Consider the following 19346-nt stretch of genomic DNA (forward strand, 5'->3'; position numbering starts at 1 on the left):
CAGCCAAACTACAATGGATTTGTCAAATATCACATGTCCACCGCACCTACACAGAGGCAAACAAATCCTTTATATCCCCATCAGATAATAATATAAAACCTACACGTAGATTTTTTTTTCAAGAATTTATCCCAATCTACCATCTCCCCTGAGAATAAAAAAATTATCCAACATAGCATTTCTATAAACTTGTTCTTTTTCTATAACACACATTCAAACATTTTCTAACTTGTGCTGAAAATGGAGTACCAGTCCACTGTGTACAATTTAGTTTAAAATGTCCTATTGATTGTTGGCAACAAGAGAAGCGAATATGCCGCCCTCTTTGGCTACGAGAGGGCCGGGTGGTCCAGTCTCTGCCACATGACCTTTGTCGAGCACAAGAATCTGGTCCGAGTCCATGATGGTTGCCACTCGGTGCTGCAAGTATTTGGAAAAAAACCCAAAGGAAATGCAAATAATAATAATAATAATAATAATAATAATAATAATAATAATAATAATAATAATAATAATAATTTTCACAAAAACGAGTTTCTACTCACACGATGAGCTCAGCAAAGCCTTGTTGAAAACCAATTCAATTTTCGACCAGTTAGCTACATCTAGATATTAACAGAAATAAAAACCTGAGAACTGGGTCTGTACCATGCTTGTCGGGACATAATATCATCCTCTATAATTATCAGCATTATGCTGGCTGGGTATTTCGCGGATTTCGCTTGTCGCTTTTGTAAAATTCATATGATTATTATCTCGTTTACATCGTTACTACATCAAACTTGTGTTTCATGGAAGGCATTTTAAATCAGTAGAATATTGCACGGTAACCACGGCGAGATACCAAGAAACCACTAATGAAATAGTACGTAGCAGACCATGCCATTCTACGAGGAATTCAAAGTTTATTTGATGAAAATCGGTTTTGGAATGGCTGAGACACCCAAAAGCAAATAAAAAAACAGAGCGATCCTAATAAATGTTAAGTCCCACCTTTTATTAGGATCGCCTAGTTTTGGATATCTCAGCCATTTCAAAACCAATTTTCATCAAATAAACGCTGGATTCTTCTTGGAATTACAATAACATGTTCTTTCATCATGTTCATATTTCCTACAAGGTTTGTCATTATCTCAGCCCAAAATGTTAGAAACCTGAAGTTAGGTCTCAACCAAAACTATACAATCCCTTTTCATTCCAGTCTTCCATGATTCAGATCATCCTACTTTTAAAACATTGAACAGTTATTCGTCGTTTGCGAGAACTTACCGCGATTGTGAGAACAGTTCGATCCTTGAATGCGGTGGCCACGACTTCTTGTAGTATGGCATCCTGAAAGAAACCAAGATGTAAAGCCTGCTTTACCACTTCTCATTGGCGTTCTATTTATACACACACAAACGCACCCCCACACACACTTTCTAGTTCTCTCTCTCTGTTTTACAATAGGGAGCTTTAGATTTTCGCGACGGGGACGTTCAGAGGGAAAAAAAAAAACATGTTCTGTGCATGCGCAAAAACGCGCGTCAAGTCGATCTATTTATAGCTTGCGTCGTCTGAGTTTTTCACTACGCGTTCTGGGCTATATTTACGTCCGCTCAATTCACGACGTTATAGAGAGCTACTTCATGCACCCATCACATTTTTTTTTTTATTTCTTTTTTATACGTTGCGTCCCAGCGTAATCTAAAGCGACTTTCCAGTACGACGCAAGGGGAGAGGAGAACGTCCAGCTCAAGCGTCGTCTCAAACGTCCGCGCCGCAAATCTAAAGCTCCCTACTGTATGACATCATGACGCATGAGTAAAAATGTCAATGTTATAGAGCCCTTTATTCTCTGACAGCTAGGTCCACCGTTCTTATCGGGGTTGAAATCTGTCAGAATATTATTAGGTATGATTTTGACATATAATTTCACTAGTTTTGATATCGAAGATTGCCGATGCACTGGGGATAACTCCTTTTTGGGAGTTGTACCCGTTTGGGTTTGCTGTTGCAGGAGGACTCACCGTCTCATAGTCTATGGACGCTGTAGCCTCGTCCATCACCAGAATTCGCGTCTTCTTCAGAAAGGCCCGGGCGAGGCAGAAAAGCTGACGCTGTCCAACGCTGAAGTTGCCACCGCCCTCCGACACCTCCGCGTCTGTGGATGATAAACAAGAGAGTATGATCTGAAAGCTAGAAAACCAAACTATGGTACAAAAAGAAAATTCTCTAGTTTAATGCACTTCCACCACTGATGGCTCATTTTCAGTAGACAAAATAAATCATAAAATCATGTATGATAACACCCTGCATTGATAAGTAATGGTCTGAAAAGACAAACCAATCAGTGTACGCTGTCAAATCTTGACATCGGTGGAAAAAAAAAACCCACATAAAGAAAAAGCAAAAAACCCTGTTTTCCTGTCTGTTCCATCAACGCCCGATCTTATCGAATACTAATTATGTGTCAAACTTTTCGTCAACGATAACATATGCCTCTTCATCTTAGGCTGATTACATCTAACAATGAGTAGTCCGAAGTAAGAAAATGTAGACTACATGAACTGAATTGAATTGATATCTGCCCTATGATTATATCATTTTTTTTTTATTCATATGATTATATCATTCTTTTTAATCTGTCGACTACGAATAAAACGGACACGAATGCTGTCATTACCGAGCCCGCCGTCTAGTGACAACACCGTCGGTTTCATCTGGGCAATGTTGATAGCCTCCCATAGCTCCATGTCTGATCTCTTCTCCTCCGGGTCGAGGTTAAATCTGAAACGAACAAAGAAAACAAAGGCATGAAATGTTAGTAAAGACAAACACCAACACAATAAACAGATAACACCTTTGCGACATCATTCGTTTTAAAAAGCACAATCATCTAATAAACTATGCCAAAGCAAGATGTGTCTTGTTTGGCGCACTTACAAATAATGTACAGCGCATCTCATTCCCTTAGTATAATTATAACGTGAATGTGAGCTCAGTGTACGTCATTAGTGATGCATTTGAATCCATACTGGGAAGTCATATTTCGTATTTTTCTATCTTTTCTTATTTATATTTTCTCCTTTTTTTTCAATAATAACAGCGCAACATTGCTTGAGGTGGACATATTCAAACATTCCACTTATCTTTATGGAAAGGGACAGAAAACGAATTCTACTTAATCTCTGATGTTCACCTGATTGTTCCGGTGAAAAGAACAGGATCCTGGGGGATGATTGCCAGTCGACTTCTCAGAGATGCCAGAGGTAATTGGCCTATGTCCACTCCATCAATCCGTATTTTGCCTTTGGAGAAAGAGATGACAGAGATAAATTCATGAATTAACTAATTCATCAAGATGAAAACACGGGGTTATACCACTAAAAACTTGTCACGTGCACCCAAAAATACAAGCCACGTGTAAAATATAAACACACAAAAAAGAACAAGCATTGTGCAACAAAAATTGAGTATCATGTTCATGTATGAATTATCAAAACACATACAGTCAAAAAGTATGAAACTTACAAGAACACCTGCGTATTAAGGTTAACCCACATTCCAAACATCAAAAGATTTGATCAAGTAAGGAAGCAAATAATTAAGTACGGAAATAAGTGATTGACTGCATACACAGTTGTCCCACTTGGTCGTTCCCCTTGGTCGTTTCCGTGTGACACTGATATCATAAAAATATATCGAGACTCTACACTAGTTTCTTTGTTTTTCGGTGTCCCTTTCATGTCATCGAAATCATAAAATTTCTTACTTTCTTTCTTCTTTTTTGTTTTGTTTTGGTGGTGGTGGTGGTGGTGGTGCATGGTGGTCAAAAAATGAATTTTGATGGCAAGAAAAATAAAGATACACTTTGAAGATTGGAATGATACATTAAAATAATCGTAAATCATGATAATCGTTTGAAAACTGGGGGGTAGAATAAAGACCTTCAAATACAGCATGATGTGACTGTACGAAAACGTAAGAAAACGTGCTCTTTCTCAGAAACAAATACTGCAGTGCTCAAATAAACACTTGTATATGAATAATGAGTACTAGATCACGACGTGTGATATAAATACATTACAAAACATTCACCCAACACTTTGAGCATTGCCGAAAAAAAAGTAGGGCCTATTGATAAGAACTTAAGTGAAGTTACCTGATAGATTTGTTTCTATTAATCTAACCAAATCTCAACCGTGTCGATGGTGTGAAGAACCAGAAATTATAAAAGCAATTAATAGACGATCACTATAGGCTCTTTTTTTTGTTGTTCAAAGGTATCTTTAATTGAAAATTCTTACAAATAATAGTCGCTTGCACTGTGTTACTGACCTTTGAACTGATCAATTATGCGGAAGAGGGTCAAGGCCAGAGAAGATTTCCCACTTCCGGTCCGCCCGCAGATGCCGATCTAAAACAAACAATGAAGTGAGATTATTATGCGTTCATATCAATAGGTTTTTACTGTGCTTCCCATGTAAGTAACTACGTTTTGAGTTATTCTAACGTAAGGACCTTTACCCTCGTTTTGTTTAAAGTGTATAAGAGTGAGTTTGAACTTTGATCACTGTGCTGGTCTGTTTTTGGTATGTTTCCTTGTAAACATTCTTAATATTCTTTTACACATTCACTTAGTAAAATTATACGTAACGTTTGCGAAAGCATGTAAACACGAAGTTATTAGAAGTATACAGGAAAGAAGTAAGTAACTTATACTTCTGTAGGACATGTTTGAGATTTGTTTAAACCAAACAATTTGTCAATAAAAGAAATGCATGCTTATCAACCACTTAAACTCATGACTAGAGAGACAAAAAATGCACTTACCTTGTCACCAGCGGAAAACTGCGATGTAACACCACGAAGTACAGGGTCGAGCTCCTTGGCGTATCTCGCATGGACCCGCTCGTAGTTGATTATGCCTAGCTCTGGCCAGGTGTCTCGGGGTTTGGCAGGGCCTGTGATATCCCGTCAAGGTACACATAATATCGTCAAGTTACGAATTTTAACAGCCTCATCTTCATATCATCGATTGCTAATTGAAATTTCTATGTACTTATTGTTCTTTGATTTGATCCGCTCATTACGATATACTTGCGATATTATCCGAATAACTTTCAGAGGTGATATGCTAATATCTAGTAAGCTATTTCCATGTAAGGCTTTTGCCAATCAATTTTGAAATCTATCTCCCTTTTTTCGCTTTATTCGCTATGAAATCAGTTTGAATTTCCGACCTAAGACCAGCATACACCTTTAACTCACTTTTGCTTAAGTACAAAACAAGTTCAGCAAAAAGTGAAATTCAGTGCAAGTGTGGTGAGAATATAAAATGCGACGAAGCCATCTCAAACAATGTTGGACGCGAAGCAAGAAATAGTCTTCACACAGCTCAAGAAGTGCCTTGCCAGAAATGTTGTTACTACGCAAAGTGCCGGTATGATAGATTGCATGTGGATGGAACTCCTCCTCGACTAAACCTGATAGTGTTTTATATCTAATCTGCATGCATCTCTTGAAGCTCATTTATCTCATTAATTTACATTACCTCAACACAAAAGAACTGCAGTAGTGTCATGCTATTGCGTCAAAAGGAAACAAGTGACAAAAAGGATGTTTTCTACAAACTGAGCAACTGATTGCATCTATAATTTAAATTGACATCCGCACAACGTTATGATTATGATTATCTAAGCCTACAGATATCTCTCAGTTTTTTGGTTGATGCGGCTCAAAACGTGGTAGCCAAGTAGAGCCTGCGAAGTCTAATCTTAAGCACCAAAAACTCAGATTTGGTTGAATTGTCACCAGCTTCCTGTATCTAACGCAAGGATTAAGTACTAAAAGGGCTGAGTGTTCATTTCATGCTCCGGTCCTATTCTCTCACCTTCGTATTTCTCTACGTCTATTTCGGCGTAGTACTTGAGTCTCTCAACGGCGTTCATGCCCATTTCAGTGCTCGACATGAACCGGACCACCCAATTTAAACTGGTACCAACCTAACAGCGAGAAAAAGAGATAGAAATGGACAAAATAGATACAGATATAGTATACATTATAATCATATAAAATAAGGGAAAGAGAATATAGAAAGAGTGAGGTAGAGAAATGGAGAGAGAAAATAATGACATACTGAATTATACAATTGAGATGAAATGATTTGCCCTGATTTTATGGAAAGGCAATAATTGTGTTACGTAACAAAAATATAATATGCACATGAGTTTGTCACTCTCATCAGTTTTCGTCTAACCTCCCAGCTCTTACAATGGTTTACCTTGGGGTGTAGTGCTGCTAAGGTTGAATAAACCTTCTGATTGATCTTTGAAGCAAGAAAGGTTCAACTCTCTGATTTTAATATCCATTTAAAACTTAAATACGTGTTCTATTTAGTATTTTAGATCAATACCTACAACATCAGCATTTTAACAGCGTCTCTAACTGTTAGCGGTGTTATCAATTATATTAATTTTATATTCTGTTCATCGTCATCGTTAATCTATATCTTCTCGTATTCTCGTCTTCCTAATAAGATCATCCGTATCCTCCCTCACTCCACCCCCCCCCCCCCCTCTCTCTCTCTCTCTCTCTCTCTCTCTCTCTGATGCTGTAATACTAAGTAGTACTCTGGAATCTGATATGACTTCAGTCGAGTATCGGTCGAGCATTCATCACTTTAATCTCGCCATTCACTTCAATTTCTACAAGTCACTGGCTTGCACAAACAGCCGAGCTATATTACCTTGACCGCGTACACAATAGCAAGTCCCGCCAAACTTGCCCCGGACGCACTCGGGTGCAAAACAGATGCCAAGATACTCGACAGTCCAGCGGCGAACACAACAACAGAACCTATCATGTCCTGTCAATCAAAAAAATGGAAATATTTAGGCCATAGAAGGCTATACCTCCCTGCATGCCTTTCATTTTCAAGCTCACCTTTAACATTTTTTTAAAGGGATTTGTAACTCTTTACGTAATATTTTGCCACAAGGGATTGCGCGCTCAACAAAAGCAGACAATGTTCTGACAGAAATATAACAGCCATGAGATTCAACAGGACAATGAAAGCGTGCATATCGGATATCATTAAAAGTGATTTTTTTTTCTTCAAAAATCGATGTCCCAGAAAATAAGATATAAATAACAAAAAATGAACGAAATTAAAACTATAACATATCTTATCCACAGGTGAAGGTCATGTTATGATAATAAATTATAGACTCCAAAAATCTGTGTAACTCTTATCTTTATCTTTTTATAAAAACCCATGTATACAACAATTTAAATTTTAACTTTATTATTTCAAAGTTAGTTCATATCATCAACCCAAAATATCAGATGATGTGATTCACTTATGATGCAAAACGGTTAGCAAGGAACTAGAAATTGACAAAAATACTTATACTGGGTTTACGTGTTTCATCAACGATCACTTTATAAGTAAATGTATTTCAACCACAGTACACATGATTTTGTGAATGATTTCGCGCCTACCTGTATATAAAACGATTTTTAATGGCGAACTTTGTAGAGTTGATAATAATTAACATGATACTGATATATGCAGAAAACAGGGAAAATACAGAGAAAGTGATATAATCCGATTATGATAAACTATAAGCGATATGAAAAGCTATCATTATTGCATTAATCTGGATTGATATACACAGAATTGAATTTGAAATCATAGCAGTCCTTCCTTCATCAAATCATGAATATTTTCCATGCAACATCTGCAAGTCAACCACAATTGAAAATATTGCATATTCAAGGTATTGTTTACCATTGGACGCAGTGAAAAGTGTTCGAGTTATTACATTTCATGCATAAGTGTAGGACATGCGTATCACAAAACATCCAAAGATCATTCTACAAATTTCACCATAAAACATGAAATTCAATTCAACTTTATTAAAACATAAGGAAATATCACTATAGTTTTCAATAAACCCTAACGGTTACTGTAGACAGTTTATTCTAGAAACAATTTTATTATATAAATTATTGTTCACCTTTTGTATATTCAACGACAGTTAACATTTATAATACCCATAAACATTTTTACATTAAATCTTTCTATTCCTAACTCACATTTTATAACTATTTTGAAGCACTAGAATTGGGTTTTCGTTTCATCGGCAAATGGTAAATAATGCCTTTAATCAGCTGCATACAACTTTTCCACTTTCCATTTTCAACATTGAGGAGATATCATGCACATTTGTTTAGAATATATCATATTGTGATTATTCAATACTTTGAAATATGTGGAATATAAATATTATTGTTTTGTGTATTGAAATATATATATATGCATAAGCAATGAAAATAAAAATAAAATAACGACTTACCAAGCGAATACCGAGCCACCTGAAGCTTGTCTGGAGATACATGAATGTGACGTTGCCACTTTCAATCTTCCTTATGATTGTGTCCATAAATTGTTTGTTTAGGCTTTAACATAAACACAATTGAAAAGAAAATCATTATAAACAGTATCAACATTTCATTGCAGTTTGTCTACGGAATGTGTATTTACGATAAGAACTTAATGATCAAGTCATAATGTCTATAATAACTAAAGTTTCTGTGGAATTTCTTTGTATAAGGAAAATTTTGGTATCATGACCCGTTTTGATGATCATGACATTCTCGTCTTGTCAGAGTCATCGTATTTTCAATGGTGCTGATATATTAATGTTGTTTGTATAGGCTGTTTCCCCGAATGAATGAAAGTCGATCATATAAGTGAAGCCTGTAATCACGATGACATTAAAATTGTGCATAACAATGTTTCGGTAAGACTATGTTCCCCCTGTAATTCCATCGGGCCGGCAAAACCACTATTTGCCCTCAGTAGCTAGCATTGATTATTTCTTCATCAATCTTCCTTAATCATCTCGAGTATACGGGTAAGCGCACAGCAGTGGAAATGTAAATGTCGAAATAGAGCAAAATGCCGTCAAGAAACGTATTTCTGTTTTCATTCCTCTGAAATTCGAGCCCTATTGCCACGATTTTCACCCTTCTTACCTATATGCGCGGATGGTTGGTAGACCTCCAAGAGATTCGGAGAAGAAAGCAAAGATCGGAGATCTGGTGATACTCTGGAGGCGATTTAGCTCCCTAGAGACAAAGAAAACATCTAACAGTAATCACCAATGAATGAGCTTCATTTGGGTTATTCAAGGTCTAGTTCAAAGTAAAATCTTTACTAACAGAGAACCTCGATTATTGATCGACTGAAATAAAAAAAAAAAAAATCTCATATACCCTATCGGCTGCGTGGTATTTAAAGGGAAGGTAAACCCAAAAAGCAATGTGGATTGAGTGAAAGCAGCAACATTAGTAGAACACATCAGTGAAAGTTTGAGGAAAATCGGACAATCGATGCAAAAGTTATGAATATTTAAAGTTTTGGTGTTGAAACCGCTGGATGAGGAGACTACTAGAGGATATGACGTATGAGTGGACAACAATTCAAAGAAAATATAAAGGAAATTCAACAAAAATTCACTTTTCTAGAATTATGAAAGAGCAATGGACCAACCTCTTTCAGAAAGCAGGGGGAATAATTGCTACCCCTAACATATGTCAACATCAAGTTGATGGAATTTGTAATTTTCATGAAAAATGGATTTTTGTAGAATTTTCTTTATATTTTCTTGGTATCGTTGTCCACTCATACGTCATAACCTCTAGTAGTCTCCTCGTCCAGCGGTTCCAACACCAAAACTTTAAAAATTCATAACTTTTGCATCGATTGTCCGATTTTCTTCAAACTTTCACTGATGTGTTCTACTAATGTTGCTGCTTTCACTCAATCCACATTGCTCTTGGGGTTTATCTTCCCTTTAAATGAGAAGTTTGATGCAAATTGAGTTTCTGGGTTAGTGCAAGTGATATGAAAACTGAGTCAAGTAATAGAAGGGAAGAGCATTACTGGCAGTATTGATCATTCATGATATGCAAGTCTGATTTGATTCAACTCTTGAAATGATGTATCTATTTTGCCATATTTTGCCCACAGCAAATTAAATCTTATAATCAAACTAATCTTGATCGGAATGTGTGAATTACTTCTCTTTACTGCATGGCTTATTTTCATCTTTATGCTCGATGTTTGTGGCGACAGTATTTTTAAATCCGTTAGCTTAATTCAAGGGTAAAAGCGGTTCCAGCGTAAGAGATAATTTGAAGCCTACACAACAAGGATTGATATCCGCACCTGGATGTCTGGAGGTAAATCTTCATGACGAAGACGTAAACGAGCACGATGGGTACGACGGCGATGACGAAGTACCAGGAGATGATGACGTTGATGACGATGCCTGCCACCATGGCAAGCAACCATTTTAAGAGAGGAAGAATGTTTTGGCTCAGCTCCTAACGAGATGAAAATATAAGTCCAGGAATTCAGTTATCTGGTGCCTATCGCAATTTGCTGATATTACATAATATTCTTATCATAATAGGAACATGGTGACCTGTTTTTACTGAAAATATTGAGCAAAACAAAGTACTATCCTAATTTCATTGGAATCGTACAGGTTTAAGTTATGAATTACACATGCTCATTTTTTTTTTGCCAAATAATATGGTAAAAGTAATGACAATCATTATGTTTATAATGTATGTTATCAAAATTATATTATAGAATATGATAACTACATACACACACACACACATATATATATATATATATATATATATATATATTTACATAATTATCTACATCATAATCATTATCAAATATAAAACATTTGAAAAAAGATCGTCAACACTGTATTTGATGAAATAATTAATAAGTAAATAGACGTAATGAGGGGAAAAATAAATTGCTTTTGTACAGGGCCCACTTACCTCGTCTAAGATTTTCACGTCAGCCGAGAATCGATTCATTATCCGCCCGATAGGAGTAATATCAAAAAACCTGTGTAGAAGGGACAGGAAATGAAAGGCAACAGGTGAAATTTGGAGTTCGAGAGAAAGAAAGGTGATCAAAATAGAGAATTGCAACTGAGGCGAACAATGTTTGATTTGATTCTGATTTAATTTGATTATGATTTATTTCATTCTCTGTATGTCATTTCCTTCTCAGGTATACATTGATTCTCTGCAGTATCATTAACATTGTACAAAATAACAGTAATATGTCTATTTCCAACAATTATCGTGAAATACATACATCTGTGTGAGTTACATCTTAATTTGCACACACAACGATTGTCAAGAATAAGCACAAAATATGACTGATTGGCAGCCGATAATGGATAATATTAATGTAATGAAGAAAAACAAGCGGGTTGAAGAAAATCATCTTGTAGGTGTAGTTGAAACAGTTAATGTTCTTACTTCTTACTTCAGAGTAATACGAGGTACCGAAATGTCATTGCTTGACTAAGAAAAAAAAACACGTTATCTTATTCAAAATAGTTGATAGAAATGAATACTTTTGAATTTGTACAAATATAAAGAGGGGGTTAGAGGATTGCTTTGGCCTCGAAAGGACTAAAATGCATAGATAGGCTATCCATGAATTTACTAAATGCCAACTGATATCGCACTTCCTCGTAAAGCTCCACTGGATTACATGTTATGACTATAAACGCTAATGTGAAATGTGAATGCGTCGGCTTTTAAGGCCTGACTGTGCGTACCGCATTGGAGCATGAAGAATCCTGTCCAGCATTTTGTCATGTAGCTTACGCCCTGCTCGAAGGCAACCTACAAGGAGGAAAGCAGCCCAGATCAGTCCAAAGAGGACGTCGGACATGCTGAGGGCTGCGTAGACCGGGAGATACTCGTTGAGAATCGCGTAGGCTTCCTCCTGCGGTACAAGAGATCATACAGATCATAAACACGACCACTGAAATTACAGTTTTGTCTTCAAGATGCATTTTGATAATTAGGGTAAGCTTGACATGAACAAAAACGTGCAATTCCTCACCTTTTGAGTTTGCAATCACTTCGTGATTATGGTAGAGTATTCCGAAATGAATAGAGTACTTGTAATAAAGTAGGAAGATGACATCTACACCTGTACATTTGTTTTATCTAATGAAGTTTGCGTATGTACATATGTGTATTCATTATTATTATCTTGTTTGTATGTATTCAGTTATTCACTTTTTATTTCTTTATTGAGATATCAACCTTCATTTTATGATTGCTTGTTTATCTTTGTGTTTGATCATTTATTCATTCATCCTATCATCTATGTATTCTCTTATTCACTGAACTGTTTTTGGAATGACGAATCAAACTTACCTTTGATGCGTTGCTGGTGAGATTCGAGCCCGCATCCGACCAGGCCGACAGCCAGAAGTGGGAGCCCATGCTGACGGCTGTCTGAATGATCCCCAAGAGTAGGATGCTGAACCCGGCCCACTGACCGAAGGTCTGCAGGTAGTGCCAGTAGTAGATGATGTCAGTCGATCCGCGAATGCGCTCCTCTCTACCGTGTATCTTGGACTCCATGGTTTCCGCCTCTTTGGGTTCTTTAGTGACGAAAGTAATTAAGACAGCAAACAATTTAAAGCGTTGTTAGAAATTATGGAAAGCCCCAGCGTTGCAAGATTGATAATAAAAACGGTAACTATACAGGCTACACATTTCACTGCTACTGATGCATTTGCTGAAGATAGGCTCGCAGAAACTAAAGTGAAATAAAATGAGATAGATTCAAGAGATTGGGAGGCTTTGTCTACACACAAAAGTAGGTTCAACTTTGCGTCTTTACCATCTTTACCATGTCACACTGGGAGCACCATTACCGGTGCAACTTTGCACATTTCAGACCAGTTAGCACTTTAAAAGGTGCAACGTTGCACCTTTCTGGTCTGAAAGGTGCAAAGTCGCACCCGTAAAGTAGCTCCCAGTGTGTCAAAAAGGTGCAAAGTTGAACCTGTTTTTCTTACAGAGCGCATAGGGTGTGGTCAAATTCCTTGTCTACCACTTACCATTCTTAGACATTGACACCCTCCTCCGGAGGATGTGTCGCTCCTCTTCAGTCGAACTCTCTCCGTCCGATTCCGCCTCTGATTCTGTGATCGCCTTGATCGCAAGATTCCACGAGGCCAGGAGCTCTGGATCCTGCCTTCCGATCTCTCTCATCGTCCCCTGCCTGGCAATAAGACCATCTTTCATGTAGATAACCTGTTGTAAAGAAGGAGAAAGAAGGAATGAGTCGCTATCATTCTTGAAAAGGATTTCGTAGGTGCAGAAATGTATTCATCTGCAGATTACAAAATGACAAAATTCCTCACTCAACATTTTCGTCTTGTGTGAAATATCAACTCGTGGTAGAGAATACACTTTTTTTTTTTTTGTATTTCAGCAGACGGGTGGATGGCTTTGTACCTTTTGAAATATTGCATGGAATGTTTTATTTGGAATTAAATAGATAATGACAATACATACTTCGGTGACGATTTTTCCCTATCTTTGATCAGGGGGTATCAAACTGTCAGAAAAGCTGGGAAAATGTCGACGCATGCAGACAGTAACAGAAAGGCATCTTCTGTGTGATTGTACCCGTAAGATGCAGGAAATCATAGTCATTTTTGTACACATTGAGGCAATTAATGTGGTTTGATTGACGGGTTGAAAGTTTAACACTGGGTGAGTGAAGGAAAACATATCATCTTGCCAGATATTGACTGTAAAGAATTTTATTGGCTATGATTATGAAGGCATTAGAAAAACAATCTACTGGTGCTGCCTCCTATCAAATAATAACAATATCAATAACAACAACAACAACAACAACAACAACAACAACAACAACAACAATAATAATAATAATAATAATAATAATAATAATAATAATAATAATAATAAAAGAATCCCAGAGTTGGTACGTCACTTTATCCGTCCATTCAGTATGTCAGGCATGGAAGGCGTGACATATGGGGCGTGGTCGGCTTATACGGGGGGAACACAGGACTTAATCATAAAGGATGGTATCACCTCCCTGGTCTAAGGTATAGTTTTACCAATTCTGCGTGTTCCATGTACTGCAGCTGATGTGTGACAAGGATGACGGTTCGACCATTTTCGACGAGGAAATCCATGATACCCTTGTAGAACATATGACCACCCACGTGAACGTCCAGTGCTGAAAGGGGGTCATCCTGTTTAATGTGTAATAGCAGTAAGTGAACAACAGATTGCCTGTCGATAGAGTTAGTGATATACAGAACACGCACAATATGCAAAATAATCAGTTACAAAGTGAATTCTTCACAGCTAGAATTTAACAAGACACAGTTTCCAAAAGCAGTTCATGCATGTCAAACCCGGTTGCTCTAAGTATGATCCAAACTAGTGGTAGTTTTATTAGAAGTAGCAGTAGTAGTATTATAGTAGAAGACGTCGTAGTAGCAGTTAGTTGTAGAAGTAGTAGAAGTTGGGGTAGAAGTTACAGTTTCTGATCATCACTTTATCCAACTGCAATCAGTGGCGTATCTAGGGGGGGGGGGCAAGGGGGGCACGTGCCCCGGGCGCCACTCCTTGGGGGCGCAAAAAAACGAGAAAAAAAAGAGAAGAAGAAGGAAAAAAAAAAGAAAAAAACGAAGAAGAAGAAGAAAAAAAAAAGAAGAAAAAGGGGGAGGGAGAATGGTGGGGGGGGGCAGAAACCAAATCAAACAAGATAAAAACAAAACATGATGATGACGCGGACAAAATGACAATGTTTATTGTGTTCACACAAAAATTCCATGTTCTGTGAGCTGAAATACAGCAATTTTCGGCTCGCTCGCTGCGCTCGCTCGCCAAAATTTATATAAAAAAGAAAGTAAGAACAAAACGTGATGATGACAAAATGACAGTGTCTATTGTGTTCACACATTGTCATTTTATATTTAGCAGGCAAAATGTTTCACGGAGCAGCGGCTGCAATTTCATTCGTTCTGAAGCGATCGCCAATTCGATCAAAAGAGGGCGTCAACAGTTTCGAACATAGGGGGGGGGGGGAGGCGCAAAAAAACGACAACAAATCAAACAAGATAAGAACAAAATGCAAGGATGACGCGGAAATATACAAATTTCGGCTCACTCGCTCGTACTAATTTAGAGTATTTTTTCAAGTCCTCAGTTTGTTGGTATAAATCATTATCTATAAGGCCGTCACTATATCTTGATTAGAATTGTAAGATTTAATAAGCAAAAAATGAAAAGAGTTTCATGATTTGTAAGCTGAAATACAAAAATTTTCGGCTCGCTCGCTGCGCTCGCTCGCCAAAATTTGTATAAAAAAGAGAAGAAGATAAGAACAAAACGTGACGATGACGCGGACAAAATGATAATGTCTATTGTGTTCACTCATGTCATTTTATATTTAGCAGGAAAAATGTTACACGGAGCAGCGACTGCAATTTCATTCGTTCTGAAGCGATCGCCGATTGGATCAAAAGCGGTTTCGAACATACGGGGGGGGGGGTGCAAAAAATTAAAAAAGATAAGAAAAAAACGTAATGATGACGCAGAAATATACAAATTTCGGCTCACTCGCTCGTACTAATTTAGAGTATTTTTTCAAGTCCTCAGTTTGTTGGTATAAATCGTTATCTATAAGGTCGTCACTATAATTGTGAAATTTAATAATCAAAAAATGACAAGAATTCCATGTTTTGTAAGCTGAAATACAAAAATTTTCGGCTCGCTCGCTGTGCTCGCTCGCCAAAATTTATATATAAAAAAAGATAAGAACAATACGTGATGATGACGAGGACATTTACAAATTTCAGCTCACTCGCGCGCACTAATTTAGAGTATTTTTTAAAGTCCTCAGTTTTTTGGTATAAATCGATATCTATAAGGCTGTCACTATATCATGATTAAAATTGTAAGATTTGGTAAGCAAAACATGACAAGAATTCCATGTTTTGTAAGCTGAAATACAAAAATTTCGGCTCGCTCGCTGCGCTCGCTCGCCAAAATCTATCACAATTCATTACATTTAAATCACCCTCAAAAGATCCCTTTTAAGTGCTTGAAAAAGCATCATGTGGACTTTGTTTAAATTCCCTACCGGGATGGGGTTGGGGTTGAACACTTTTTCAGAAATTAGGGGCGCAATTTTCGTGCTTGCCCCGGGCGCCGTTTTCCCTAGATACGCCACTGACTGCAATGCTTTTGTCAGAATCACCCTCAAATAATTCGACTTTAACATTCGTATGACTAAACTTCATTAATCATTAGGCCTGATACTGATTGCATTGTCATAATATGATTATGTGAATTCATGTAATTATTCCTTCATAATGATAAACATAATAGGCTTTTACATAATATGGGCATAAGTTGGGAATGTTCCACATGTGTAGCTATTACCGTCGCATTTGCGAACCTTACCAGTATGACGACGTTTGTGGGGCTGTACATGGCCCTGGCCACGCTGACTCGCTGCTTCTGGCCGCCACTCAAGTTGATGCCCTTCTCTCCGATCTCGGTCTCGTCACCCTCGGGGAGGATGTCGATGTCGGCTTGCAGACAACACGCCTTCAGCACATTTCGATACCTACAGTTGTTGTTGATGTTTTATAGGGGATACGCATGGGTGAAAAGCTGTCCAAAAGTGGTGTCAATTTAAACCAGATCAAGACTAAAGAGTTGTTAAACAAACGCTTCGGCAATGCTGGTTAGGATTGTTGGTATTTCGCTGTTCTTGTTTTGTTATTCAACAGCGCTTTTCATTCAGAACACGCTAAAAAATTGAGAGACATTTCATATCAAGATCAATGCAAGTTTGGGGGCGTGTTATCGTACAAATATTCTCACACATTCTTCACATGTGATTTCCATATTTTTTTTTTTTTTTTTTTGGTTTTCGTGCCACTTGTTTGAGAAAATTGCGTCGGAGTCTCATTTTGTTTCACATTCTGAAGTCATAACTCTATATCCCTATGGCTGTCCAGTTCACGAGGAGATGTGTCTTGTCACGTTTAACCCCGCACTGGAACTACACTTGGTCGTATTTGGTAGTTTTGATATGATTTACTTCACCTTCTTTCGTCGTACGGATTCCCAAAGAGCACATTTTCTTTGAGGCTGGCGTTGAGTAACCATGACTTCTGTGCTGCATATGCAACGGAACATTTTGACCTGTTCGTGTAAGCAATTGTAATGTGGAAAAGGAATAAGTCAATCTCAAAAGGGGGAAACATAACCAGATTAATCTATACTGTAACGCAACCAGGGCATGAATATAGGGCAACCTGCATGCGATTGATGTAATATTACTTCTTATATTTAAGTGGAGCAATCAACAAAGGTTGTATGATTTTGTGTGGTAATCAGGTAATGACTCAGTTTCATAACGAAGTAAGTCGATGTCCAAAAGCAATCGGAAGGATTTTGTTTCCAGCGTATAGGATACGATAAACAATCAACAAAGGTTGTATGATTTTGTGTGGTAATCAGGTAATGACTCAGTTTCATAACGAAATAAGTCGATGTCCCAAAGCAATCGGAAGGATTTTGCTTCCAGCGTATAGGATACCATAAACGGGTGTAGGGCCTACTGTACGCAAAATCATTTCAATGTCCATTTCATGCAAGTATTGTTAACACATCTATTCCAAAGTCAACTCCGAAACTAGACGTAGTATTATACATTCTTGTTTATAGACATCAATATCATCAGACTAGTCAGTGTGCCAAGTGTACTGTGTGTTCGGCTGTACCTGTTCCACTGGAAGTCCCCATGCAGAGTCTTCATTTCACCAAGTAAGGCGGATAGTAGCGACGACTTGCCAGAACCGACGTTTCCAACAATCATAGTCAGATGACCTTTGGCAGACATTTTTTTTTTTTTTTTGAAAGAGGGAGATAAAATACACTGTAATGAGAAACAATGTGAAGTCAAAAAAATGGCGTGGAAAACATGGACGGAATCTACTCTCTCCTACCAGCTGACTACTGCTCAATTTTCTGCGTGCGACAAGCAAGTGATGCCGTTTACATAGTGACTGCTCTTTCCACAAGCAATCGATTAGGAGGTTGCGCGCCTGACACATTCCCAATGCAGAGCTTATTTCCCCATATTACTGTGCTTCAACGTTAATGGACGAAGTTACATAGCTTTCGTGCTACTTTGATTTTACGAGCAATTGCTACTGCAAGGAGGTACCTCCTTGGTTACTCCACAAAGAAGAAGTAGAGAGAAACTGTTTTGGCGGAAATCAGACAAGCATTACAACACTCAACTATGGGTGTTATGACGCAGTTAATAATGACGTTATGTAAGTCCTTCTAAATGACTATTTTAGGACTACTATGATGCGGATTATCCAAATGAATATTATGCATTTAAAATTCAGAGTAATGTTCAAATTTCCGTCTCGTTGGAAGAAGTCATATTTTGTTTTTGAACTTGGAGGTCTTATGCTCTTCTGTTTGCCATCAAAAGATTCTGAATCAAGCTAAAACGAAATAATGACAAGGAGATCAAGAACAAAAACAAATAGACAAAAAAAAAACGGCGCGTGTTTTGTAACATTCACTGGTAGAACACTGGTGGAGAGTGAGAAAGAAAGCGTAAGTTAACGAAAGAGTCGTCGTGACACTGAGAAAGCACTCACCAACCGGGATGGAGATGTTGATACAAGACAACGTAGGAGTGGTGGATTCGGTGCCCCAGCAGAATGTTCCATCGCTAACCTAACGTCACAAGAGGAGGAACATGGATTAGGATACTACAGACCAACTTAATGGTATACCGAGAGAAGGCACTGCTGCACAGGACGTTTTTGCGTAGTGTGAGTGCAGATAAGTAATATTAATATTTTGGGCCTTTAAGTATGAACCATCCTGAGCAATGCTGTTTACCCACCGCTTTATTTCTCCTTCAACATGATTAATATGGGCGTACGTTAGTGTATGCCAACTAAACGTATACGCGAAGTATTCATTTACGATTTTTCTGACGATTTTTGCATCATTTTCTTGTCCGTTCTCCCTTTTTCTTTCCTGATCTACCATCTCAAGAAGGAATTTGAATGCGCAAATACCAACAGAAAATGAGGGTTTCCATGTTTACCTGTACCATTACGTCATCCGGCACGGTCTGCCACGGACGCATGGCAACCAGTTCGATGTTATTTCCCGTCATGTTGTAAATATCGTCGTCTGTTCTAATGGCGCCATATTTGTTGTCTTGGTTACGTTTGGCACTCTTGAGCAAATTCTGAAGGGGCTTTATGGAAATGGGCAAAAATAACAAGAAAAATGAATATATATCACTAAATGACCGATACACTGCTATAGTGAAGCAATAGATATTCTAAGTATGAAAAAAGGTAATATTGGCATCAAGGCTGTTACAGAGACTATCTTTGCACATATTGATAACA

General features: G+C 37.7%; 1 protein-coding gene across 1 annotated transcript; it reads right to left on the bottom strand.

Annotated features, from left to right (window-relative positions):
* Positions 1-282: 282 nt before the first annotated feature.
* LOC140242361 (ATP-binding cassette sub-family C member 9-like) lies at positions 283-19051 on the bottom strand. The gene is made up of 22 exons (XM_072322099.1): positions 19034-19051; positions 18576-18654; positions 17679-17784; positions 16999-17097; positions 16348-16513; positions 13989-14126; positions 12954-13149; positions 12262-12491; positions 11652-11821; positions 10855-10924; positions 10220-10377; positions 9025-9117; positions 8343-8445; positions 6731-6850; positions 5876-5987; positions 4816-4946; positions 4321-4399; positions 3182-3290; positions 2666-2769; positions 2010-2143; positions 1270-1332; positions 283-420 (listed from the first exon to the last, which is right to left on the bottom strand). Exons 1-22 carry the CDS (start codon positions 19040-19042, stop codon positions 283-285), a joined length of 2607 nt encoding a protein of 868 aa, XP_072178200.1. The 5' UTR covers positions 19043-19051.
* Between the last annotated feature and the right edge of the window lie 295 nt (positions 19052-19346).

The sequence above is a fragment of the Diadema setosum genome, chromosome 2, assembly GCF_964275005.1.
Source record: "Diadema setosum chromosome 2, eeDiaSeto1, whole genome shotgun sequence".
NCBI lineage: Eukaryota > Metazoa > Echinodermata > Echinoidea > Diadematoida > Diadematidae > Diadema > Diadema setosum.

What these genes read in the sequence shown, in the direction of transcription:
- LOC140242361 (XM_072322099.1), bottom strand. An exon ending in GGTGTCAATGTCTAAGAATG is followed by an intron (nt 12,492 to 12,953) that starts GTAAGTGGTAGA and finishes TCGTCACTAAAG; the next exon opens with AACCCAAAGAGGCGGAAACC. An exon ending in CTTTTCACCGGAACAATCAG is followed by an intron (nt 2,770 to 3,181) that starts GTGAACATCAGA and finishes TGTTCGTTTCAG; the next exon opens with ATTTAACCTCGACCCGGAGG.